Source organism: Emys orbicularis, chromosome 3 (assembly GCF_028017835.1).
Source record: "Emys orbicularis isolate rEmyOrb1 chromosome 3, rEmyOrb1.hap1, whole genome shotgun sequence".
Classification (NCBI taxonomy): Eukaryota; Metazoa; Chordata; order Testudines; family Emydidae; genus Emys; species Emys orbicularis.
Genome location: NC_088685.1, coordinates 60,577,502 through 60,603,641, shown reverse-complemented (window position 1 = coordinate 60,603,641; position 26,140 = coordinate 60,577,502). Strand labels below are relative to the sequence as shown.

At 43.2% G+C, this 26,140-nt stretch overlaps 1 protein-coding gene across 5 annotated transcripts in view; it reads right to left on the bottom strand.

Moving 5' to 3' along the window:
* Positions 1 to 26,140, bottom strand: part of KCNQ5 (potassium voltage-gated channel subfamily Q member 5) — a 509,367-nt gene that overhangs the window by 32,867 nt on the left and 450,360 nt on the right. For 3 of the 5 annotated variants that reach the window (XM_065400732.1, XM_065400734.1, XM_065400737.1), the window contains exons 6-9: positions 18,003 to 18,113; positions 12,296 to 12,391; positions 5,312 to 5,406; positions 3,162 to 3,188 (exon numbers count right to left, since the gene is read on the bottom strand). In XM_065400732.1, coding sequence (XP_065256804.1) covers positions 3,162 to 3,188; positions 5,312 to 5,406; positions 12,296 to 12,391; positions 18,003 to 18,113 — 329 coding nt within the window. The remainder of the gene's footprint in view (positions 1 to 3,161; positions 3,189 to 5,311; positions 5,407 to 12,295; positions 12,392 to 18,002; positions 18,114 to 26,140) is intronic. The other 2 variants (XM_065400733.1, XM_065400735.1) reach the window with 1 other exon arrangement.

Here is a 26,140-nt window from a genome sequence, read left to right as displayed (position 1 = left end):
CACTACTAGGAAAGGAGTTAGGTTTTCCATTTAAGCCAAGACAGGTTCCAGATCACTGACAATTCTTTTTTCACAATGGTGGAGGCAAAAATAATAAACAAGGTAATTGTTTAATTTTAAATCTGCTATGAGAAACAAATACAATATTGCATATGGAGATTCTAAAATATAATACATTTGAAAGAACCAATCAAAATGAGTAGTAATAATAGGTCTTTTCTTGAACTCCAATGTAGGCAAAACTCCCATGGACTGTAATGGAGACTATTGCTAGAGTAATGGATGCAGGATCAGGCCCACTATTTAGTACTTCTATTTAAAAGAATAATAAAAACCTACACTACTTGGGTGAAATTTACTTTCCTGCAGAGAGAATCATCACAAGGCCTATGCACAACTTGAGGCTCCTGTAAGGTCTGAATATAGGGCTTAAGTGAAATGTTCTGCACTGACCTTGTGCTAGTCCTCTGCTCAGGGGTGAATTTTCACTCATGATGAATAAATTGTTAAATATATATATGAATGCAGTGTATAGGAATTCAGATTTAAAATGGCTTGCAGAATTCTAACACTGATTTACAGAATAATTTATTTTACAGAAAATACTAGAAAAAATATAGTCTAATTTTATAAAAGAGAAAAAACAAAAAAGCACTTCTATATAATATTTAGAAATACTAAATATAAACTGTTGTGCATTTCCTTAGCAAAATTAATGTTCATGTATAGCTCAAAGGCTCAATTCTATCCTCCAAACACAGAGTGACAACTTAGCCACACACTGAAAGGTTCTAGGTCCAAACAGAGTTAATGAATGAAAAATGTTATAGTATGTCCAAAATTAATTTTTATAGGTAAGAAATTAAAATAATTTTCAGATAAACGGACAAACATTTCTTGTTTGTTTTATTAAAACAGAATTAAGAAGAAAGAGCATGTTCACAAAGCAATCCAATGCAGTGCGAATACAAATACATTTTAATATAAAGAAAGACACCATTTATTTAGTTCACATAGCATCACATGCAAGTCACTCAGCATCACAGTAAAAAGAAGTTAAAGACTAGAGGATAGTTAAGTCTAGAAAGTGCATTGCAGAACACTGCATTTACATATTTAATGCAAAAGACGACATTCATTACATATATTTTAACTGATGTAAACATACAGCCATACAACACTGTAAGAACTATTAACAGCCACTGACAACAATACAATACTTAACTTCACTTAAAAAGGCACTAAATGGTCAGGGTTTACACTAAAGTCAAAGATATCAGTTAAAAATTAAAAATGATTGATAATCTTTAAAAATTTTCAACTGTATTTCTTTTTCTTTGGGAAAATTCAGTTTTAACATGCTATTGTGTATAAGCTGTTGCAAAGTCTTTTAATGCCACGCAAAAAAGTGCATTTTGAAACCTACTCAATATACAGCAATAATAGAAAATATTGGTTGAGATTTTCAAAGGGGATATGGCCACACATCTTCCATTAGTATTAATTCAATGAAAAGTCATTGAAGATATATGGTTAAATCCCCTAGACTACTTTAAAAATATGAACCATTATCTTAATCATAGGATATACTATCATCTTGATGTTCAGGGATTTATATGTGTAACTTCTATTTATGGTAAAGGGAACTGTGTGTATAAATGCTCACCTGTCAAGGTAGGAATAATTCCTTTCTCTTTTGTCTAAATCATTCTTTTTGAGAACATAATGTAAGGGGATAAGTAATGACCAACCACACCTACTAACGTCTTTTTATAAAATCTGAAATCAGTTTTTGAACACTATTGTTAAAAATAAAAAGGAAGTATGAATAGTGTTTGTAGAGTTTTGATGACATGTTATACTGTTCAGTGTAAAAAGAGTAAATTGTAAGCGGGCTCAATGCGGGAATACATTTATATGTGAAAAGACACAAGCTTGACAACAATATCAAGCTGGTTATGTGTGAAAGACAGACTAAATAAAGTGGATGTAATGGATATCTTAGAATGGATCTAGTGACCTCAAGAGGTATGTGTGTAACGTTAATAGGAGTTACATGCACATCAAGAGAAGAATCAGAATTCTGTAGCTTCAAAAGCGAGAAAGAAAAGTGGCAAGTTGCAGGGCCACTAGGGAGATGGCAAGCCCATGTAAACAAGTTCACTTAACTTTCATGTTTTAGGCTAGGTCTACACTACAGCGGGGGTCCGACCTAAGATACGCAACTTCAGCTACGTGAATACCATAGCTGAAGTTGCGTATTTTATGTCGGCTTACCTGGCTGTGAGGACGGGGGAAAGTCGACCGCTGCCGCGCTGCCGCCGACTCCGCTGCCGCCTCTTGCCGTGGTGGATTTCCGGAGTCGACGGCAGAGCGATCAGGGATCGATTTTATCGCGTCTTCACTAGACGCGGTAAGTCGATCCCCGATAGACCGATTGCTACCCGCCGGATCGGCGGGTAGTGAAGACAAGCCCTTAGACTGTTGGGATGTCCAAACTCCTCAAATGTGGCTCCACAGCCCATAAGTATTACAGGACTGTAATATGTCCCATGTGCAGCTGCACTTGTGGGCTGGTTTGGCTCTGGACTATATTTTATTTCTTTTAAAAAAATGTTTTTGGGTGTCATGCAGGTGGTGAGATAAGCTCCACCATTCCTTCCTCGGTCACTTTTGTACTGGAGAATTGAATCCTGAACACCCTATGATGATGGATTCTCTGAAATTAGAAGGCCAGATTCAAAGATGCAACTACAACTCCATCAAAATCAATGGGAGTTGTGCCCATCTATCTGATGGAAGAATCTGGCCCACAGACTCTGAACTGGAGAAAATGCTTAAGTCATTATTCTGCAGTAACTAGAACTGAGATCTTTCCTCAGAATAGGGGTGTGCTCTGTGGCTATGAAGATTAGTAGTGCCCTAGATTTTCCCATGGGAAAACAGAGACAAGAAGGCAAATTTCTGCTAAATTAGGCTGCTAATGTAGGACAAAAATGAGATTTCAGACAATAGTAATAGAAGTTTACAGAAATGATTTTCCAACTATTACAACTTCGTGTTAGCCAACATATTTTGAACCAACTGTATAAAAGACATTCAAAACCCCGTTATAAAATTTGGAGATTTAAAAATATATAACAAATAGGGAAACCACAAACCTGTTAGAAGTTTCCCCTTGTTCTTTCCTTCAGGTGTCAGGGTATGAGAAGAAAAAACAAATTTGTTATGCAGATAGTAATTGTTAATACTCAGTTACAGATGGTGTTAGATAAATGCTAAATTGTAAATGGATGTGTTAATTAAATTAATGTGAAATACACAGGTTATAGTGCAAGCACAAAACATTCAAGCAACATTCAGAACTACAATATTTCTGAAAAATAAACTTCTCAGTCACCTTAATACATGCATAACGTGCTTAATACATACCACTGCAGACTGAATTGGCAAAGCACTTACTTAGGCAAAATGCATTGGTGACACATATATAACAGAAAGCTGTAGACTTTTTATTTGATAAAGTTATCTGCAGTAATGAAACATGTTTGACTGATCACAGCAATGGATTTATTTAAAATCATGATTATTATGCTTATTTTTCTTGGGCTATAATTGCATTCAAGACTATTTCAGATAGGATATAGCTTATTTATATAGCTTCATATTAATTCATCTAATCAAAAGTCGCCCTATACCTGAATATCTATTTGTCGCAAACAATATTTCACATTTATTAAAATCAATATTTGTGAACTCGGTGATAACTTTTAATCTGAAAGCTACTTTTAGTTTGAAGTATTCAGGATGAATACTTGTGGTAATGGATCACTTATGGCTCAGTTCTTGTCAACTCTTTGAAATTCACAGATCAGCTTTCTGTAGTCAGCCAACCCTTTTTGGCTAAATTTATCTGGCACATAATCTTCTCTTTACTGTTGTGTGGGTGTTCATCACACTAGTTTGAGATGAACAGCTGGTCTCTTGCACTGGCCATAATAACAACAATAGTAATACTTAGGACTTCTATTGCACCTTTCATGCAAGGCTATCATTGTGTTCCTTTCAAAGCTGTACTTAGTACCCTCCATTCCAAAGTATATGCCCCAAATTTGGGGCAGTGGCTTATTGCCTTGTGTTAAATTTTTCAGAACTACTGAACAATCTTGGACCATTCCTCTTAAAAGGTGAATTTCTGCCAAAGCACTGAGAATTTTCATCCAAGTTGTGACATCAATGTACTCTCTATTGGCCAAATTCTTACATTAGAGGTACAGTATATGATTTTATTCTATTGATTACATGTGTGTATATCCAAGGACATAATATCCCCTAACTAAACTCTTAGTGTATCTGAAGTTATGACTAAAAGCTACATTCCCAAGAGGTGGAATGTCATAAAGTTATTTGCCACTTTGGAAGCACAGATGTTTCTAAAGCCTCATAGTACAATGTAGAATAATACTGCCCATGAGAATAAAGAGCAGTCACTGCATTAATTATATTGCCTGTGCTCCCCTACAGAGGATTTGCCACTGGAGAAGTAAACATGCTGATTTCAAAGATTAATATGGATAACAAACTGAAATTTAAATTTCTACTCAGAGAAATGTAGTTTATGTACAAAGCAATGTAATTAGAGAAACAGGCAATGCTTGTAGTGGATAAATGATTACATGAGCTTTCAAATATATCTGATTCTGGTCTCAAAAATTCTATGGGCCCGATCCGCAGCTGGTGTGGCACAGCTCCATTGACTTAAGTGGAGCTAACCTGATTTACACCAGTTGAGGAGCTGGTACATAATCCCAAATTCCAAGATCCAGGGGAGCTGTTTGTTCTTCAGTCAATCAGTAAGCACCATTCGTTGAGTTATGAAGAAAGCACGTTCTGTGGAAACCAATAGGTCTGAGCCCTATAAATACTAACACGTCTTTACTATAGTAAGTAGGATGAACTAGTGTGACTTGGAAATGGAGGCTGTGATTATTAATGTGTGTATTGATTACAGTTAAACATAGCTGGCACGGTGCATGGATACTAGTAAAATATTAACCTTGATCGATGAGGGTTTGTGAGAAAATGCTTCGAATACTTTAGCACAGTAATATTTCATAGCTAAATGGAAATGGATTCTATTTATCCCCACTATGTTTGGAGTCTCTATAATACTAGCCAGATTTGTTAGTTGAGACCTTAATGAAAGGAATTAGAGAGAGAGAGAGAGAGAGACAAACAAAACAGAAATACTAATTTTCTATAAGCTTGAACAGACATCAAGAACAGCACCAGCTGCCATATTTGTACCTACTTTGTAGGGCTGCAGGTATGCAAGGCCTTCAAATGAGGCTTCCAGGTAGCAATGGAAACCGATTTCTCATCAGCCGCATAACTACGCCATACACACTACGTGCAGGATATATGATAAAAAGAAAAACAAGGCAAGAGGGAGCAGGGGATGAAACAAAAATTGAAAAGCAGATTAGTAAACCAATACAAGTCATGGCTTTTTTTTATCATTCATAGCACTGATACATGCCTGAGGGGTGGAAGAATACTTTCATAATATCGCCAGGTGGCTGTCAGGTTTGTTCGGCTGGAATCAGTGGAATAAAACCGCCAAGCAGCCTGGTATGAGGAAACAATAGAAAAGCACAAAGGAACCAACAATATGTGAAATGAAAATGCCACCATATTGTTTATGGAAAGTCTGGACTTTGTTCAAACCAAGAACATTACCTGTTAGGCTGTCTAAATAAACATTAATACCAACAAAATCTAGCGAAAATTGCTCATCAGGACATGGTAAAATATGGCTAATAATCTCTGGGTAAATATCACAATACAACTAGTAAATAGAAGGTGCATAGTAAGCAGTGCAGTGATTTATTTGTAAAAATCCCACAGGAGAAACTTACACAAAGTTGCAGACTGAAGTGAGAAGGGTGTAAGAATTAGAGCTGAGCAAATACATATTTTTTTGGTTTGGGGCCAAACTGAAAAATGAGAAAAAAAAAAAAGGTTCAAAAATTCATGTAGTTGTTTTAGTTTTTCTCACCAAAACAAAAAAACAAAAAACAAACAAAATAATCATTCAACCTAATTTTTTTTGGGGGGGGGGGTGAGGGGAATGTTTTGTTTTGGGTGTTTTTTTACCCTTTAAAATGTTTTTTAAACAAACCTAACGAAATTCAGAAATGAAACCTTGTTTCAAAATTAAGTCAAAATGTTTTATTTTGAAAATATCAAAATGAACCACTGAGATTTTTTCCAATATTTTTCATTCCGCTGAAACTATTTGCCCAATATAATCCAAATGTGCAAATAGTTTTGTTTTACTTTCACTGAAAAATATTCACCCAGCTCTAGTCATAATATAGTTTGCAAATGATAATGAAAACCAACCATACAAAAATTAGAGGAAAGGTAGAATATTCTCCTTGGTTCAGGCATTTTTGACTATTTAAAGCTATGAAACAAATAATTTGGAGGGTGGAAAGCAAACACACAGTATCAAAAGTATTTTCAACTCTTAGATTTATAATTGGACAAAAATGGAGAGCCAGATCTTCAGCTGGTGTAAGGTGATGTAGTTAAATTGTAGCTACATTGGCTTAACCAACTTACACAAGCTGAGGATCTAGCCAGTTAGGTTAAAAGGTTTCCTGGATATTGTTCCATCATTTCCAATATGTACTGTCATGCCATACTAATATGGGCCCAGTCTCCACTGATATCAGTGGAGAGACACCAATTTACACCAGCTTAGAATCTATGTCTATATAGTCCTTTCAATGCCCTTTGCCTAGACATATTTAGTACCAACTGGAGTGAAAGAATAGAAATATTAAGCCTGATTTTCCATGGTTCTGCATCCCATCTAGAGATTTAAGTCTGTGTGAAGAGAATGCAAAATAGGTGTAACATGCTACCATTCTCATTTGGTAGCATTTTGCACCTGCTTTGCATATGTGTAAATTACTACATCGGGGCATGACAGTGGAGGATCTGAATCCTGCATTGCTGTATGCTAATTCCAATGCCATCACACTTGAAAAATCAGGGCTCTTGAAAGTAACAACAGGTTTTGCAGCTATTCAGTTGCAAATGTGCATTTTTTATTGCTACTGAATGTGTGAAAAAATAAATATCTTTTGAATACCTTATTATTAAGGCTGCGATTGTCGCACAGAGGTCGCGGAAGTCACGGCTCATAAGAAGTGGGAGGACCCTGGACCCCTGAAACCTCCCCCATTCCGGCACCCCTGACTTATATTCTGCAATCAAGTCACCTCTCAGTCTTCTTTTTGATAAACTAAATAGACTGAGTCTCTTACTGTAAAGCATTATCTCTAGTGCTTGAATAATTTTTGTGACTCTTTTCCTCACTCTCTGCAATTTATCAGTATCCTTGTTAAAATGTGGACACTAGAACTGGATGCATTATTCCAGTACCATTCTCACCATTACTGTATACAGTTGTAAAATCCAAGGATCACATTATCCCTTTTTGCCATAGCATCGCACTGGGTTACTTGTTCACTAAGTCCTTTTCAGAGTCACTGCTTTCCAGGATACAGTCCCCACTCATAGAATCATAGAATCTCAGGGTTGGAAGGGACCTCAGGAGGTCATCTAGTCCAACCCCCTGCTCAAAGCAGGACCAATTCCCAACTAAATCATCCCAGCCAGGGCTTTGTTAAGCCGGGTCTTAAAAACCTCCAAGGAAGGAGACTCCACCACCTCCCTAGGTAACGCATTCCAGTGCTTCACCACCCTCCTAGTGAAATAGTGTTTCCTAATATCCAACCTAGACCTCCCCCACTGCAACTTGAGACCATTGCTCCTTGTTCTGTCATCTGCCACCACTGAGAACAGCTGAGCTCCATCCTCTTTGGAACCCCCCCTCAGGTAGTTGAAAGCAGCTATCAAATCCCCCCTCATTCTTCTCTTCTGGAGACTAAACAATCCCAGTTCCCTCAGCCTCTCCTCATAAGTCATGTGCTCTAGACCCCTAATCATTTTTGTTGCCCTCCGCTGGACTCTTTCCAATTTTTCCACATCCTTCTTGTAGTGTGGGGCTCAAAACTGGACACAGTACTCCAGATGAGGCCTCACTAATGTCGAATAAAGGGGAACGATCACGTTCCTCGATCTGCTGGCAATGCCCCTACTTATACAGCCCAAAATGCCGTTAGCCTTCTACACTATAGACGTTCGCTTCCTTGCTCGCGGTACAAATTCGCTGGAGACCACTCTTTCACACACCAGTGCCCTTTTATTTCCCTGTATTTTCCCACCACCACGTATATACAGCTTTTTACAGTTAACTATCAGTCAGGTAGCCCCTTAGGGAACAGCTTGCTCTTACAGCTAGCTGGGAGCAACAGGCCTTCACTCCTCACTTTCCTGTTTCTCCCCTTCAACTTCCTTCCTGCTAGCTTTATAGGCCTTCCCCCATCAAGCTCACAGGTGTCTCTCTTTTAGGGCTTTAATCAGCCACAGCCTGCCAGCTCCAATCACTTCCCCTTACTGGGAGCTGAGCTAGCAGGCTCTGAGCTAACAGGGGCTGAGTCAGTGCCTTTTGGCCAACACCCTGTTACATACACATATGGCCTGCATTTATTCTTCATAGATGAATATTTGCATTTGGCTGCATTAAAACACGTTTTGTTTGAATGGGCCCATTTTACCAAAAAAGTCCAGACTACGCTACATGACTTCCCCTTCCTCATCGATATTTACCACTCTGCCAATCTTTGTGTCATCACCAATCTTATCTGATGTAATTTTATATTTACCTCTAGATCATTGATGAAAATGTTGAATAGTGTCAGGCCTAGTGCTGATCCCTGTGGAACCGCTCTAGAAACATCTGCATTCAGCGTTATTCTCCACTGACAACTACTTTTTGAGATGCGTCAGTTAGCCAGTTCCTAATCCATTTAATGGGTGCCTTATTGATACCGTATAGTGCTAATCTTTTAATTAGAATATCGTTGTGTTAGGAGCAGCAGGTCCAGAACCTGAGCCTGCAGGCTCCCTGGACAGCAACTGTCCCTATGCCACCAGCTAACAGCTCTGGCAGCAGGAATACTTGGCAGGTCATGAGTCACAGGCACCCACACACATAGGCACCGACTTCGTGTGTGCTCTGGGGCTCAACCACCCACAGGAAAAAAAATAGGGGGTGCTCAGCACCCATGGACTGTGCCCCGCCCGTGTTGTGCCTCTTCCAGCCCCCGCTCTGCCTCTTGCCCCAAGGCCCGCACCGCTCACTCTTCACCATCCCCTCCCCCATCACTCACCCTTCAGGCAGGAGGGGGCAGAAAGGAGAGAGCGGTGGGCAGGGGGGCCTTGGGGGAGGGGGCAGAGAGAAGTGAGTGACATGGGGGTGAGGGAGTTGTGGGGGGAGCCTTGGGGGAAGGGGCAGAGAGGAACAAGTGGTGGGTAGGAGGGCTTTGGGGGTGGAGAGAAGTGAGCAGCGGGCAGGCGGCATCTCGGGGCAGAGAGGAGTGAGTGGTGCTCGGGGATACTGGGGGGGTGGAGAGGAGTGGGCGGGAGGCACTCAGGGAGTGGGCAGAGCGGGCAAGGAAAGAGGCAGAGTGGGGCAGGGCCTCGGGGGAAGAGGCCAAGTGTGGCCTTGGGGAGAAGCTGAGGTGGAGCTGCCACCGAGAAAAACAAAAGTCAACTCATGAGCCCATGCACACCATAAGACATGCTGCCCCTGGAGGTCTTTATTGACATAATATCCCCTAACCAAACTCTTAGTGTATCTGAAGTTATGACTATGAGGCCCAGGTTCCCCTACCAGCCACTGGGGAAGTGGCACAGACCAGCCAGTAGAGAGTGGACTGCCTGGGACAGTTTGCCCCGAAAGACTGTGATACACTGTAAGGGAGAAACATGCATAGTGACCTGACCGGAGGGCCAAGTCACAAAGGAGCACCTGGCGTTGCAGAGACAGGTGGACATGCTGCCAGAAGAGGGCGCACCACCTGAAAGGAGTTAATCCTCATAGTGGTCAGGAGGAGGCGGTGAGTGGACCCCATGGCAGATGCCTACAAGCAACATGTGAATCACTGGAGACAGCATGACCTGGAATTCAAGGTAAGCCAGAAGGTTTGGCTCACAACCAAACATCTCCACACCAGACCACCCCATAAACTAGATCACTGATATGTTGGACCATTTCAGATCTACCAACTAATTAACTCTGCCACCGTTAAGCTCTGCCTGCCGAGATCACTCAAAATACACTCTGTTTTCCAATCTCTCTTTTGAAGCCATTCCCAGAATGGCCCATTTCTTGGCCGAAGGCAACCACCTCCGCCACCCATCCATGTCCAGTGCCATGAAGAACACCTAATCCAGACCATACTGGATTCCAGGATCAAGCAGGCTACCTTGTGGACCGGGAGGAGTATGGCCCCAAGGAGCAGTCCTGGGAACCAGCCCACCATGTACAAGCTCCCAACCTTATAGAGGCTTTCCACAAAGGCAACCCCAAAAAGCCTTGGCAGGTGATGCCACAGATTTTCTCTTGGGCAGGGAGGTGATTTTAAGAGCAGCAGGACTACAACCCAGGCTTGCAAACTCCCTGGACAGCAACCATCTCCTTGCCACCACGTAACAGCTCTGGTAGTGAAAACACTCAGCAGGTCATGAGCCTCACGGACACACACACGTCACAGGACATCCCCCCACAGAGGGTATGATTGGAAGGACATTCCCGATTCCTGATTGGTCCAGACATACTAATTAACATCTCCTGGGGAGGATTCAGTAAGTTTGTCTGTGCAATTATGTGGAACCCCAGCCAGCTGCTGCTACAGACCCTGCTTCCTCATCCTGCTTCTGCTCCCTGATTCCTGACCTTGGCTTTTCTTTCTGGCTCTGATATCAGGTTTCTGGGAAGGCGTGTCTTCTGCTTCTGATCTCTGGTTCCTGATCTTGGCTTTACCTCCTACCTCTGATATCCGGTTTCTGACTTGGCTTTATCTCCTCCTTCTGACTCCTGGTTCCTGACTTAGCCTCCACTCCTGATGCTGACCGCTAGCTCCTAACCTTAGATTGATCCCTCCCGACTCCAATTCCTGATGTCTGACTCTGGCTCTAGCCACTAGGCTGTCTGTCCATGACCTGGCCCTGACACATCGGTAGTAAGTCAGATGCCTTATGAAAGTCTAAGTATATTACATCTATGCAGTTACCTTGATCAACCAAACTTGTAATCTCATCAAAGAATGCAATCAGAATGGATATATCTCGGAGAGTTTCACTCATCGTACAGTAGGTGCAAAAGGAACGACAAAGTACTTGTTTATGCTGTCAATTAATAATTTATTAACTGCCTGAACATTCCAAAGATACCTTTGTCATCTTCTTGAGCTTAGCGAAACAATGTTATATGAACTGCTCAGGTTCTTTGTTTTCACTTGCCACACCAGTATGAAAGAGACAATATATGGTACTCTTAAAAGAGCTGGTTTCCAAAGCAAGTAAATGAAGATGATATCTGCATTTCAGTCCAGTATATCAAATACAATAAAGTTCAGTAGGAAACTGATTTCGTTCTTTCTTTTTTTGTATGTTTAGAGCTAGAGACCTGTGCTATGAGAGTCATCAGCAAGCATTTCAATCCACTATGATAGAAAGTTAAAATAATTGTACAAAATTACAGTTTAAATGATCAAATATACTAAAATTTTTCATTTACTTTCATCTCTTTTAAAACATTGATCTGCACCATCACCTCAATACAACAGGTGAAAAGATGCTCAACATTTCAAGACACTGAATTAATCAATTCCATATTTCCAGTTCCTAGATTGGGTGATATCGAAAGCAATTATCTGGACAGAAAACTCTACATTCTAAAGGAATGTATTACTCATCTGAGCACTGTGAACTCTCTAGTAGTGAAAAGTAATTGAATCCGGGCCAGAGTGCTGTGCTATCTCTTAATCCTGTTCTTTAGTGATCAAATCTGTTTTTCCAAGTAATTTATATAATCAAATGTCAAGCAGGACTGCACATAATTTGCATCCTTGCATGGCGATTTTGGCATGGATATTAATCTGAAATTCAACAATGCATGAACCCTGCACTGAAAAGCTGAATATAACATTATACAAACGCATGGTGTTTATTGAACACAGTTCATTTTAACAAAATGTTCAACTTGTGGCAATTAAACAATATTTCTGCAGAACTTTGCATAATACAGGAGGTAAAATTTACCTAACAAGCACTTAGAAATCTATTTTTATCCTCTCACTGCTTTGATATTTACCTGAATTAAACTGGCAGCTGGATTCCTTCTTTTCTCAAAATGTTTCTGACGGTGCTGTTCTTGCACTTTTAATGCAAAGCCTGAGCCAAGAATGCCCTAGAATAAAATACAACACAAAAGTTTTTACCATTAGGAAGCTAATTGTAAAAAATAGTGTAAATATATCAGCTCTGAAGTTATTGTGATGATAAAAAATAAAGCACCACCATTCACAACAGGCATTGTTTCGTCTGATTATTTTAAACAACCACATTTACTACAGTACAAAGTTTAACAATAAGACAATGTCCATTCACTGTTAAGGAAGACATGAGAATCCCCACATAAGAAATAACATTTGCAGTGTTATGAATGGCTGCTCATCTAAACCATGCGTTGCTATAGGCTACTGTGTGCTACTGATATTCCAAATAAGGTATCTGTATAGGCAGCCAAACAATCATTTATATACTTCACTTATAGTCACAACCCTGTGTTGTAACTTTTGAATTTAGAAAATTCAAAAATAGCTTGCATACGGCAAGTTTTTCAGTTTAATTAATTAATCTGTAGTATTCATTTTATGGAGTTTGCAGTGTTGCCAACTCTCATGATTTTGTCATGAGTCTCATGATAATTATTGTTTTCCTTAAAGCCCCAGTTCCTGGAGTCAAGTGGCTATGTGATGATTTCAGCCTTTATTTTTAATGAAAAAGTAAGTTTCTAGTCCTCGTGGCTGTGGAAAAAGCTTCAAAATGTGAGCTCAGTGAACCCTAAAGGCTCAAAAAGCAGAAGGTAAATAAAAAGAACACAAAATCTATTGTTTTTACATAATCTCATGATTATAAGGGGAGGGATAGCTCAGTGGTTTGAGCATTGGCCTGCTAGACCCAGGGTTGTGAGTTCAATCCTTGAGGGGGCCATTTAGGGATCTGGGGCAAAATCAGTACTTGGTCCTGCTAGTGAAGGCAGGGGGCTGGACTCAATGACCTTTCAAGATCCCTTCCAGCTCTATGAGATAGGTATATCTCCATATTTATAAAGCCACTCTCATGATTTTTGGTGAGCCTGACTCATGATTTTTGAACATTTGGGGTTGGGAATACCGGGTTTGAAACAAAGTTTATAATTAAATCTGAATAATTTTGCATTATAAAGAGGCAAGATTCCACTTGACTCTTATGCAAGAAAAATAAAAGAAAATCCATGAAAGTTAAACACATCTTAATATATTTTCCATAGTCTGACTAAACACAAATGTTGCTGATGAAGAAAATGAATGGCTACATGGATATGACATGAGGAATACATTTTCTGATATCTCAAATATTTTAAGGTTGTATTCATTTTTCATATACTCATCTGCAGATATAAATATCTTACTCCCTAGTCATCTCTAAGAGTATGTTTTCTGCTAGGGATCACTATATAACACATTGATTCAAATATAGTGGGTACCATTGATGTCAACATTTGCCAATAGGTATTTCACTGTAATATCTGAGATAATGCAGTAGTGCTCTGTATTTAAACAAATTTAAACACATTAAAACTGTTGAATCTCAGATGCTGCAATGTTTTTGGTAAATGCTGACTTTTTAATGTTGGTCAGTCTATATGGTTAAATATAAAAGTATTCTAATGCCAATTAAAATAATTTTTAAAATGATCTATATGCAAGTGAATAATTTTTTTAATATTGATGTTTCATATGTACAGTGGCAGGTGTAATACAAGAGGAAGTAAATGTGCCCTTTGGATTCAAGCTTATTAAATGCACCATTTGTATACACACGTTAAATGTTATGATATTTCTACCAGCTCCAGTACTCATTAGATTACTCTCACTTCCATTAAAGTCCCTTTAATGTCTGTAAATCTCATAAGTTCTCATGTCTTTCTTATCAAGTAGTCATTTATAGAATAAAATGTACTTTTGCATTTAACGGAATTAACTTCTATTACAATCAGGGGGGCAGACACCCTCAGGGGAGAACAGGGGGGGCTGAACCCCCAAGAGTAAGTAATTGAATCAACCGGTTGTGCAATGTTATTGTGTATAAAAGTATGTCTAGTAAGGCCTTCTATGAGAACTTGTAATATTCTGAACTTGATCGTCATTATGAGATATGTATACAGACTGTGGTTATGAATTTATGTATTTCTGCAGCTATAAAACTGTGCTGATAATTTGTGCTACAACATTCAGCTCCATCTGAAATTCTCTGTAATCTGAAGTCTTTAAATCATGATTTGAGGACTTCAGTAACTCAGCCGGAGATTAGGGGTCTATTACAGAAGTGGGTGGGTGAGGTTCTGTGGCCTGCAATGTGCAGGAGGTCAGACTAGATCAGGGGTTCTCAAACTTCATTGCACTGTGACCCCCTTCTGACAACAAAAAATATTATCTGATCCCAGGAGGGGGGGACCAAAGCCTGAGCCTGCCTAAGCCCTGCCACCCTGGGCGGAGGGCCAAAGCCCAAGCCCCGCCACCTGGGACAGTGGCGGCGGGGCAAAGCCAAAGTTCAAGACTTCAGCCCCAGGTGGAGGGGCCTGTAACCTGAGTCCTGCTGCCCAGGGCTCTTCCCCTTAGACTTCAGCTTCAGCCCCAGATGGTGGGGCTCAGGCTTTGGCCCTGGGCCCCAGCAAGTCTAACGCCAGCCCTGGCGACCCCATTAAAACAGGATCACAACGCACTTTGTGGTCCCAACCCACAGTTTGACAACCGCTGGACTAGAAGTTCATGATGGTCCCTTCTGACCTTAAAGTCTATGAGTCTATCACAAGGTAGTAGTCAGGCGATAATTTTTAATAAATCTGTAAACTCGGGGGTGGTACCGATGGACTGGAAAATAGCTAATGTGGTTCCTATTTTTAAGAAGGGGAAAAAAAGTGACCCGGGTAACTACAGGCCTGTTAGTTTAACTTCTGTAGGATGCAAGGTCTTGGAAAAAATTTTGAAGGAAAAAGTAGTTAAGGACCTTGAGGTGAATGGCAATTGGGACAAATTACAACATGGGTTTACGAAAGGCAGATCGTGCCAAACCAACTTGATCTCCTTCTTTGAGAAAGTAACAGACCTTCTAGATAAAGGAAATGCGGTGGATCTAATTTACCTCGATTTTAGTAAAGCGTTTGATACTGTCCCGCACGAGGAATTATTGGTTAAATTGGAAAAGATGGGGATTGATATGAAATTCCAGAGGTGGATAAAGAACTGGTTAAAGGGGAGACTGCAGCGGGTAGTACTGAAAGGTGAACTGTCGGGTTGGACGGAGGTCACCAGTGGGGTTCCTCAAGGTTCGGTTTTGGGTCCGATTTTATTCAATCTATTCGTTACTGACCTCGGAACCGAATGTAGGAGTGGGCTGATAAAGTTTGCGGATGACACAAAGTTGGGAGGTATTGCCAATTCGGAGAAGGATCGGGATATTCTGCAGGGAGACTTGGATGACCTTGTAAATTGGAGTAACAATAATAGGATGAGATTTAATAGTGAGAAGTGTAAGGTGATGCATTTAGGGATGACTAATAAGAATTTTAGTTATAAGTTAGGGACGCATAGGTTGGAAGTGACGGAGGAGGAGAAGGACCTCGGAGTCCTGGTTGATCGCAGGATGACTATGAGTCGGCAATGTGACGTGGCTGTGAAAAAAGCTAATGCGATTTTGGGATGCGTTAGGCGAGGTATTTCTAGTAGGGACAGGGAGGTGCTGCTTCCGTTATACAAGGCGCTGGTGAGACCTCATTTGGAGTACTGTGTGCAGTTCTGGTCTCCTATGTTTAAAAAGGATGAACTCAAACTGGAACGGGTACAGAGAAGGGCCACTAGGATGATCCGAGGAATGGAAAACCTTTCCTATGAAAGGAGACTCGAGGAGCTCGGTTTGTTTAGCCTAACCAAAAGAAGGCTGAGGGGGGATATGATTGCTCTCTTTAAATATATCAAAGGGATTAATACCAAGGAGGGAGAGGAATTATTTCAGCTCAGTAGTAATGTGGACACGAGAACGAATGGATATAAACTGGCCGTGGGGAAGTTTAGGCTTGAAATTAGAAGAAGGTTTCTAACCGTCAGAGGGGTAAAATTTTGGAACAGCCTTCCGAGGGAAACGGTGGGGGCGAAAGACCTTTCTGGCTTCAAGATTAGGCTTGATAAGTTTATGGAGGGAATGGTTTGAAGGGATAACGTGATTTTAGTCAATTAGGCATTAACGTGCCATCGCGGGTAAAATGAGGGTCCGGCTGTAGAATCTTGCCTGTATGCTCGGGGTACTGCTGATCGCCATATTTGGGGTCGGGAAGGAATTTTCCTCCGGGGTAGATTGGCAGAGGCCCTGGAGGTTTTTCGCCTTCCTCCGCAGCATAGGGCAGGGGTCGCAGGCTGGAAGATTCTGTTGTGGGTGGGTCAGCTTTTGTGGCCTGCATCATGCGGGAGGTCAGACTAGATGACCATATTGGTCCCTTCTGACCTTAAAGTCTATGAGTCTATGAGTCAGCCAGGCAAGGGGAGGCTGCCTCCCCACTGGATGAGACTAGCTCCATGCACCGAGAATGGTACAACCCAGGACAAGACAAATGATGGGCCATTAGGGTTAATGGGAAAATATTAAGACATCCCAGCTCAAATTTTCCCACCCTAAATAACCGAGAGTCACCATGCAAGGAGAAAAGGGAAAAAAATAAGGGGTGAGGAGCCCTTAAAAAGGAGGTTTGAAACTCAAGTTTTTATGAAAAATGAGGGGCAGCCTCTAAGCTGGAAGCTGTATGTTAAATGTTGGATCTCCTCTATGACAGATTCAAATATGAGTGAGCAAAGTATAAGCGTATGGTTTATTATTTTCTTCTGTTTATTTCGGGTTAAGGGAAATAGAACAAGACAAGAGGAAAATGAGCCAATTAGAATCCTTGGACGCAATGGATAAAAAGCAGCTTGGAGCCCTTGTGTGCAATATGGTTTACAGCTTCTGCCTGATTTAATGCATTCTACTACAGTCAATTGATAGATCTGACATGGTCATTGTAGACCACCCACTCGCAATGTCCTAATTTTCCCAACTGCAATAAATCCAGAAGAACATATCTGCTCAATCATTTCAAAGCCCTGAGAGAAACGTATTGCTAGGGTATGAGGCACAATTCACAGGCAGAGAAAGGAATTTCTGTTTTTCAAAACGCAACAGGAGTAAATCCTGGAAAAAAGATATTTTCCATCTTTGTTCAAGCCCAAACCCCCACACAAATACAATGATAAGTCTTTGCAATGACACTTTCATTTGGGCCATATCATCCCAACATTTTTGACATTGGATAAATTAAACCAATGAAGAATTCTGCTTCAAAACTGACCATACGGGCCTCTACTTTTTTTGAACTGAATAATGTACTACTTAAACTCTGTGGTTAGGTAATAGATGGCCATATCTGACGTACTAGCTCATAAGTGAGTAACTGTACAGTTTTAGATGCATTGGAGTCATAATAACCCAGTGTTCCAGGCTAACACCACAGGAAAAGGGGCTTTATGTAGATGATCCAACTGCATGATCAGATTTCCTTACTCTATGAAAAGGCACTCTAGAAAAGTTTTAACATTAGTGAAGGAGCTTTACATATTCAAACAATGACTCTTTATGTTGAAAGCTTCATGCAGCTTCTCACATCATGTCAGCCTTAGGAGTTATTGAAGATCCTATTACCTTTTTTTTATTTTTGTAAAGATACTCACAGCAGGTAGTGCAAAGAAAGAAATTCCAAGTAAAGCAAACCCAGCAGAAAGCAGCCTTCCAAGCCAAGTAAGAGGAGTTTTGTCTCCATAGCCAATTGTTGTCAATGTGATCTAAAAAAGCAATGAATAAATATCATGTGCAATAGAAGTACCTGAGAGAAAAGCTACAGGTCAGATACACAGTATGCAAGAACTTTTCCAGTAAATAATCATTCACCAAGACACATGAAAATCTATATGTTTCTCGTATAACACAATCTTCTATTTTAGAACACATCTGTAAAGGAAAAACATTATTTAAATAAATGGATATGAATAACTTTGTAACAATGAACAGAGGCAATGTGTGTGGGGGACATGCGGGGTCATGTGCCCCCCCCAGATTTTTGCCTTGCATTAAGCCAGAGGTTTTCAAACTGGAGGTCATGCCCCCCACCCCCTCAGTTTGAAAACCATCGCCTCCTGCCAAGATCCAGTGGATTGGAAACTGGTGGGAGCCACCCAGCCCGCTTGGGCCTCTCCCCCAAAGGAGCCCGGCGCCAGCTGGTGATGCACTCTGGAGCTGGCCCCTGCCTGTAGAGCCTGGCTGCCATGACATGCTCCCTGAGGCGCTCGCTTGCCACAGCCCTGGCACTTCTCTTTCTGCTGCTGCTCCTCAGCCCAGAGGCAATGTGTGGGGCAGTCATGTGCCCCCTTAGAATCTTTAAATTGGGTCTCCCCCATCAAGAGTTATGCGTCGTCTCTGACAATGAAGATGTTAGTAGTGTATCTGAGCAAGTGGAAATCATGCAGAAGGCATTGTCATTTTTTGTGCATATGTAATTGTACTATTTAGTGTAACAATCAGGAGTACACTGCAGGAATTTGCACAACAGACTACATGTGTGCCAAAGACTACAATGCAAAGATTTAATACTCCAGTGATTAAAAGTTCATAGATAAGGACAAGGTCAAAGGAAGTGCAGAAAGAAGTCATATTTTCTGTGAACATATTTGGACAATTAGGGCTGAGTCATCTGTTGCAGCATAAAACCCCCAAGCACATAGGGTGAAAAGATCCACTGAAAACGAATGGCAACAAGGCAGTGTAAAAAGAACCACAGGTGTTTCTTCACTAGAAACATGGCAGCAGCATGGCTGCAGTGCTCGATCAACCTAAGTTTTTAGTGTAGACACTGGCCTTAGTGTCCCAATGACTTCAGAGGAATTTGTCACATCAACACTGATCATTGGCTATAGCTTTTCTGAATGCAAAGATTGCATAGGGAAAGTCAAAATTAAAGTAAAAACATGTATTATGGCTCTGTGAGACATTTGTAAAACACTCTTCATAACTCCCCTTAATGTGAAAGGGTAATCAAAGACAGTGTATATACGCAGAACAAGTTGTATTGTAGAGGCCGGGGTCACTGTCATGTAGCACAAATACAGATCATGGCAGTGCTCAGTCAGTATGAGCTGGAAGGCTCTGCCTATGTAAGTCAGCTGCTACCACCACTCACTGAACTCATGCCACCTCTGACTACAGTATGTATCCCAGATGTTGCCCCACTGTCTAATGCAGTTTATCAAGATGTCTCAAAGGCAGAACAAGCCAAAAGATTGTAGTATCTTAAGTATGGAGCATGAGGAACAGATTTGCACTGTGGGGCACACTATCAGGAAAAGATTGTTTAATATCCATTAGAGATAATAGATCACAGAAATCATTTCCAGAAGAGACGTATTGCTCACTCTGAGAAGAGTTCATCCCAGTGCAGAATGTCTTGCGACAGCACCTCTGTATCAGGGACTGTAGGGGGGACGGGTTTCTACCATGCCAAGGAAATGGCCTCCATGCCAGCTCTCCATACCCTGTCACAAAAAGCTACTTTGGAGCTATGGCCAGAGGAGGGGTCACAGGTACCTATTTACAGTGCTCCAGTACCCAGGAAACCAGCACGGAAGGGTTATTCCAGCACTGGAATAAAACCCATGGCAAAGGAGTGTGAGAGGGGTTGTGTAGCAGCCCTGCACCCTGGGACTGGGTTGGGGGGATTTTGCCTCACTGCATTTCCTCTGCATAGAGGAATGAATACTGCAGCTTTAGGCAGGTAGAGTGAGGGTATGTCTACACTACGAGGGTAGTTCGATTTCACTTAAATCGAATATGTGGAATCGATATTGCAAAGTCGAACGTGTGTGTCCACACTAAGGACAGTAATTCGACTTTGTGAGTCCACACTAACGGGGAAAGCGTCGACATTGGAAGCGGTGCACTGTGGGCAGCTATCCCACAGTTCCCGCAGTCCCCGCTGCCCATTGGAATTGTGGGTCGAGCCGCCAATGCCTTCTGGGTAAAAAAAATGTGTCGAGGGTGCTTTTGGGTAATTGTCGTCATCCGTCCGTCACTACCGCCCTCCCTCCCTCCCTGAAAGCGCCGGCGGGAAATCAGTTCGCGCACTTTTCTGGTCAGTGACAGCGCGGACGCCACAGCACTGCGAGCATGGATCCCGCTGCGACCATCGCTGCAGTTGTGGCCGTTGTCAACGCCTCGCAGCTTATCATCCACCTTTCCCAGAGGCAGATGCAGATAAACCAGGCGAGGAGGCTACGGCACCGCGGTGAGGGCCTGAAGTCTGAGAGTAGCACAGGCCTGTCAGAAAGCACGGGACCCAGCGCCGAGGACATCACGGTGACAATGGGTCATGTGGATGTTGTGGAACGGCGATTCTGGGCACGGGAAACAAGCACGAACTGGTGGGACCGCATAGTGCTGCAGGTCTGGGATGAATCCCAGTGGCTGCGAAACTTTCGCATGCGGAAGGGGACTTTCCTTGAACTTTGTGAGTTGCTGTCCCCTGCCCTGAAGCGCAATGACACCCGGATGCGAGCAGCCCTGACTGTCCAGAAGCGAGTGGCCATAGCCCTCTGGAAGCTTGCAATGCCAGACAGCTACCGGTCAGTCGCGAACCACTTTGGCGTGGGCAAATCTACCGTGGGGGTTGTTGTGATGCAAGTAGCCAACGCAATCGTTGAGGTACTGCTCTCAAAGGTAGTGACCCTGGGAAACGCGCAGGCCATCATAGATGGCTTCGCCGCGATGGGATTCCCAAACTGCGGTGGGGCTATAGATGGAACTCACATCCCTATCCTGGGACCGGACCACCAGGCCAGCCAGTACATCAACCGAAAGGGCTACTTTTCAATGGTGCTGCAAGCACTGGTGGACCACAGGGGACGTTTTACCAACATCAACGTCGGATGGCCGGGCAAGGTTCATGACGCTCGCGTCTTCAGGAACTCTGGTCTGTTTAGATGGCTGCAGGAAGGTATTTACTTCCCGGACCACAAAATAACTCTTGGGGATGTGGAGATGCCTACAGTGATCCTCGGGGACCCAGCCTACCCGCTAATGCCCTGGCTCATGAAGCCCTATACTGGCGCCCTGGACACTGAAAAAGAACTGTTCAACTACCGGCTGAGCAAGTGCAGAATGGTGGTGGAGTGTGCTTTTGGCCGTCTCAAGGGGAGATGGAGAAGCTTACTGACTCGCTGTGATCTCAGCGAAACCAATATCCCCATTGTTATAGCAGCTTGCTGTGTGCTCCACAATCTCTGTGAGAGCAAGGGGGAGACCTTTATGGCGGGGTGGGAGGTTGAGGCAAATAGCCTGGCTTCTGATTACGCCCAGCCAGACAGCCAGGCGATTAGAAGAGCCCAGCGGGACGCGCTGTGCATCCGGGAGGCTTTGAAAGCTAGGTTCCAGAGTGAGCACGGTTACCAGTGACTTTTCAGTTTGTGTACAGAGAAGCTGAACCTGCCCCCGTTTCTTTACCCAGTTAATGTTGACTATCCTCTCCAGTTACATACCCCCTTCACCCCCTTCCAAAAAAATAAAATCAGTTTTATTTTGTTAATGAACACCGTTGTCTTTATTACTGTTTTCGCGGGAATGTTTTAAACCTGGGACGCAGACTGTGGTGGGGAGCGGGTGTAGTGTACTGATGCAAATGATGCTTCTAAACTCCAGGAATGACAGGATTCGCAGTGGTGGACTGGTTGTTTCAACGGAGCCTGCCAGCCCTCCTGAGTGGGACTGCGTGTATGTGGGGGCTATGTGACTTTATGGCAGGGGGAGGAGGGTTACAGATCCCCTGCTGCGTGGCTCTGTGATCCAGGAAAAGGACCGCTGCATAAGATCTGTAACTGCCCTCCCCCGCCACAAAGTCACAGAGCAACCCCCCCCACCCCACAGAACATGAAAACCACCTCCCAGACTGACCAGGGTAACTAGTCACTGCACTGTGTATGTGCCCTGCTGCTGGACCTGCCCCCGCCTCTGTACCCTGCTAAAGGTGACTGTCCTGTCCAATTACCAAGCCCCTTCCCCCCCTTCAGACAGACTCTCCTCCAAAAGAACATGATGGAAACAGTAATGAACAGAAACGTATTTTTTATTAACAACCACACATGAAACTGGGGGGTGAAACTTGGACGGGGGCTTGGGTGAGGCGGGAAGGAAAGGACTTTTCAAATTTTGGGGAATGACAGCCTTCTGGTGCTTGAGCAGTCTGCAGGGGTGGAGTGAGAGTTTTCACGGATTCTGCCGCCCCTCCTTCTTTGGACTTTGGGCGAGGGGGGTATGGGACTTGGTGGCGGGGGAGGGCGGTTACTGATAGACTGCAGCGGGGCTCTGTCCTCCTGCCTCCTTTCCTGCAGAACATCAACAAGGCGCCGGAGCGTGTCCGTTTGCTCCCTCATAAGTCCAAGCAGCGTTTGAGTCGCCTGCTGGTCTTCCTGCCGCCACCTCTCCTCACGTTCCATGTGTGTCCGGTGCATTTGGGACAAATTCTCCCTCCACTGGTTCTGCTGTGCTGCCTGGGCTCGGGAGCAGCCCATTAGTTCTGAGAACATGTCCTCTCGCGTCTTCTTCTTCCTCCGCCTAATCTGCGCTAGCCTCTGGGAGTGTGATGCCAGGCTGGGTTGGGAGACAGTCGCAGATGTGGCTGTGGGAATGAGAAAAAGGTAGTGAATTCCTCCGAAAGATAAATGTAGTTGTGAACAAAGAACATAGTCTTTCTCTGTGAACAAGACCATGCACTGCACCTATCACATGCGCACTCAGGACAAGGTCGAATTTTCGGACCTCGCCTTCAGTGCCTGGGGTCTTGCACTGCCGATCTGGGAAGCGGGGCAGGACACCGGAATTTCTGTAGCAGGCAGACATGGTAAGCCGTAGATTTGTGGCTGCTTAAAACTTTAATAGTAGCACTGGCCTCCTTTCACATTGAAAGCAATGCCAGTCTCTGCTGCCAGCAATCGGCCAAGCATGAACTCTGCCCCTGTCCCACGCCCTCGCGGCTGTCCCAGGGAAAGATCCCTGTATGCTGCCCCTCTCCCGCCTCCACCGCGTGGCTGTAAACCGGCGGTTACAGTTCTGTAAAGGAACAGGCAAGCAGTCCCAATACTAACAGTCCCCTACCTAATTCAAAGCAGGTCATCATGAGCGACATCACAATCATGAGGATCTCAGACAGCGATAAAGAACGAATGCTTCGGGAAAGCCAGCAAAAACCAGGGCCGTATGCCGCCATGCTGTGCAAGGCTATGATCCCGGAGTACTTGAGGATCTCCTGGCGCGGAAACATCTCCTACTTCGTAGGACCCACTAAGGCCGCTCTCCCCAGGAACCTGATGCACAGGCTTTCCAATTACCTCCAGGAGAGCTTCCTCGAGATGTCCCTGGAGGATTGCAGCTGTATCCCCGGACATATAGACCGCATTTTAATATAGCTGCACTGGCAGGGACTAAAGAGTAGAGCGGCTTGGGCAGCAGAATCATGCAAAACCGGACATTGTTAGATTTTTTTTAAATAGTTGGGACTGAATAGTTAAGCGCCTAGGGCAAACAAATCATGAAAAACACATTGTTGTTATTGTTAATATTCCAGTTCTGTTAAAAATAAATGTTTAGATGTTTAAAACACTTACTGCTTGATCCTTCCCCTGAATCTGTGTCCGGGTTAAATGCTGGGGACGGTTGGTAGGGGATCTCTGTAAGGGTGATGAAGAGATCCTGGCTGTCAGGGAAATCAGCTTGGTAAGCGCTGCCGACTGCCTCGTCCTCCTCATCTCCTTCCTCATCTTCCCCGTCCGCTAACATGTCCGAGGAACCGGCCGTGGACAATATCCCATCCTCAGAGTCCACGGTCAGTGGTGGGGTAGTGGTGGCGGCCGCACCTAGGATGGAATGCAGTGCCTCGTAGAAACGGGATGTGTGGGGCTGGGATCCGGATCGTCCGTTTGCCTCTTTGGTCTTCTGGTAGCCTTGTCTCAGCTCCTTGATTTTCACGCGGCACTGCGTTGCATCCCGGCTGTATCCTCTCTCTGCCATGGCTTTAGAGATCTTCTCATAGATCTTTGCATTCCGTCTTTTCGATTGCAGCTCGGAAAGCACGGACTCATCGCCCCGCACAGCGATCAGATCCAAGACTTCCCGATCAGTCCATGCTGGGGCCCTCTTTCTATTCTGGGATTGCACGGCCATCTCTGCTGGAGAGCTCTGCATCGTTGCCAGTGCTGCTGAGCTCGCCACGATGTCCAAACAGGAAATGAGATTCAAACTGCCCAGACAGGAAAAGGAATTCAAATTTTCCCGGGGCTTTTCCTGTGTGGCTGGTCAGAGCATCTGAGCTCGGACTGCTGTCCAGAGCATCAACAGAGTGGTGCACTGTGGGATAGCTCCCGGAGCTATTAGCGTCGATTTCCATCCACACCAAGCCTAATTCGATATGGCCATGTCGAATTTAGCGCTACTCCCCTCGTTGGGGAGGAGTACAGAAGTCGAATTTAAGAGACCTCTATGTCGAACTAAATAGCCTCGTGGTGTGGACGGGTGCAGGGTTAATTCGATGTAACGGCGCTAAATTCGACATAAACGCCTAGTGTAGACCAGGCCTGAATGTCACTCACTTATGGACCGAGTGGATTTATTAACTCCAAATGGAACACCGAATGGCTCACATCCAGAACAGAGCAAACTGAATTTTAAAGGGTAAGATGGACAAGAATAGGCTAAATACCAAGGATTCCAGAGCTTGCGATTAGTGGAAAGCTTGGACAAAAAGAACTATTTTACTTAATGTTCTAAATATGGCCAAGTTCAGGCTTAGACAGTTGTCTGGCAGAAGTGAATTTCCAAGGAAAATGCCTACTATTCTCTCAGAGGTCACTCTTGGGAAAGGTGGCCAAAGCAGTGCAGCTCAATGCAGTGGTCATCACTGGACAAAGGTGGTGAAATAGTTTCTTAAGTAAATGGGATGTAAGCTATTTAGGGCTCATAGATAATAAGCAGTACCATGACTGCTTCCATTGTTGAGGACAAAGCACAGGTGTGATGTCTTAGACAAAGGCAGGCTAGCTAAAAAGGAGGCAGTCATTCACTACACTAGCTGAAATATTCAAGTGGCTGCCAAGGCTAGCCTCTGGGAGAGTGATCCATAGTAATGTTAGCATGCCTGTGATGGGGTCTATCTCCAAAAGGAATGGCTTCTTGACCTGACAAATGACTGTTGCCATATGGGAAGCCAGGAGCAGCTACAAGGCTTGTAAGACCCTGAAATTCTAAACCATTTTGACAAAAGGTGGGCAGATGCCTTCCACTGGCAGAATGATTATTGACTTTGCTAATTCTCAAAGTGCTTCCCCCTGCCAATTAGCATCAACCTCTTTTTTCAGGATTGAACCTAAATCAACTGGCTTTCATCTATTTTCCTGTCTCTGCCAGAAACTGGAGAATGAGGAGATGTCTCCGGTAGGGCTGCGGAAAAGGAGATGTCAAACTTAGTGTTGTCTGCATATTAGTGACATTGTAGGGTAACAATCTTCCCAAAAAATTAGACAAACTTTGAGCCCCATGAATCTTGACACACGAAAGCCCTCTGGAGAGAAGAGAAGTCACTCAGCACAGAATTTCTCTGAAGAAAAAACAGGACCATATTAAAGCAAGAGTCCCAAGGATAGAATTTCCTTTCTGTTTAATTCACGTTACAATAGTTTGTTCTTTAATCAGATGCATTTACACGTTTCTTAATAAATAATTCCCTTTTGAATCTCCACATACTATGAGATTAATTGAAATAATTAAATTTGTTCAA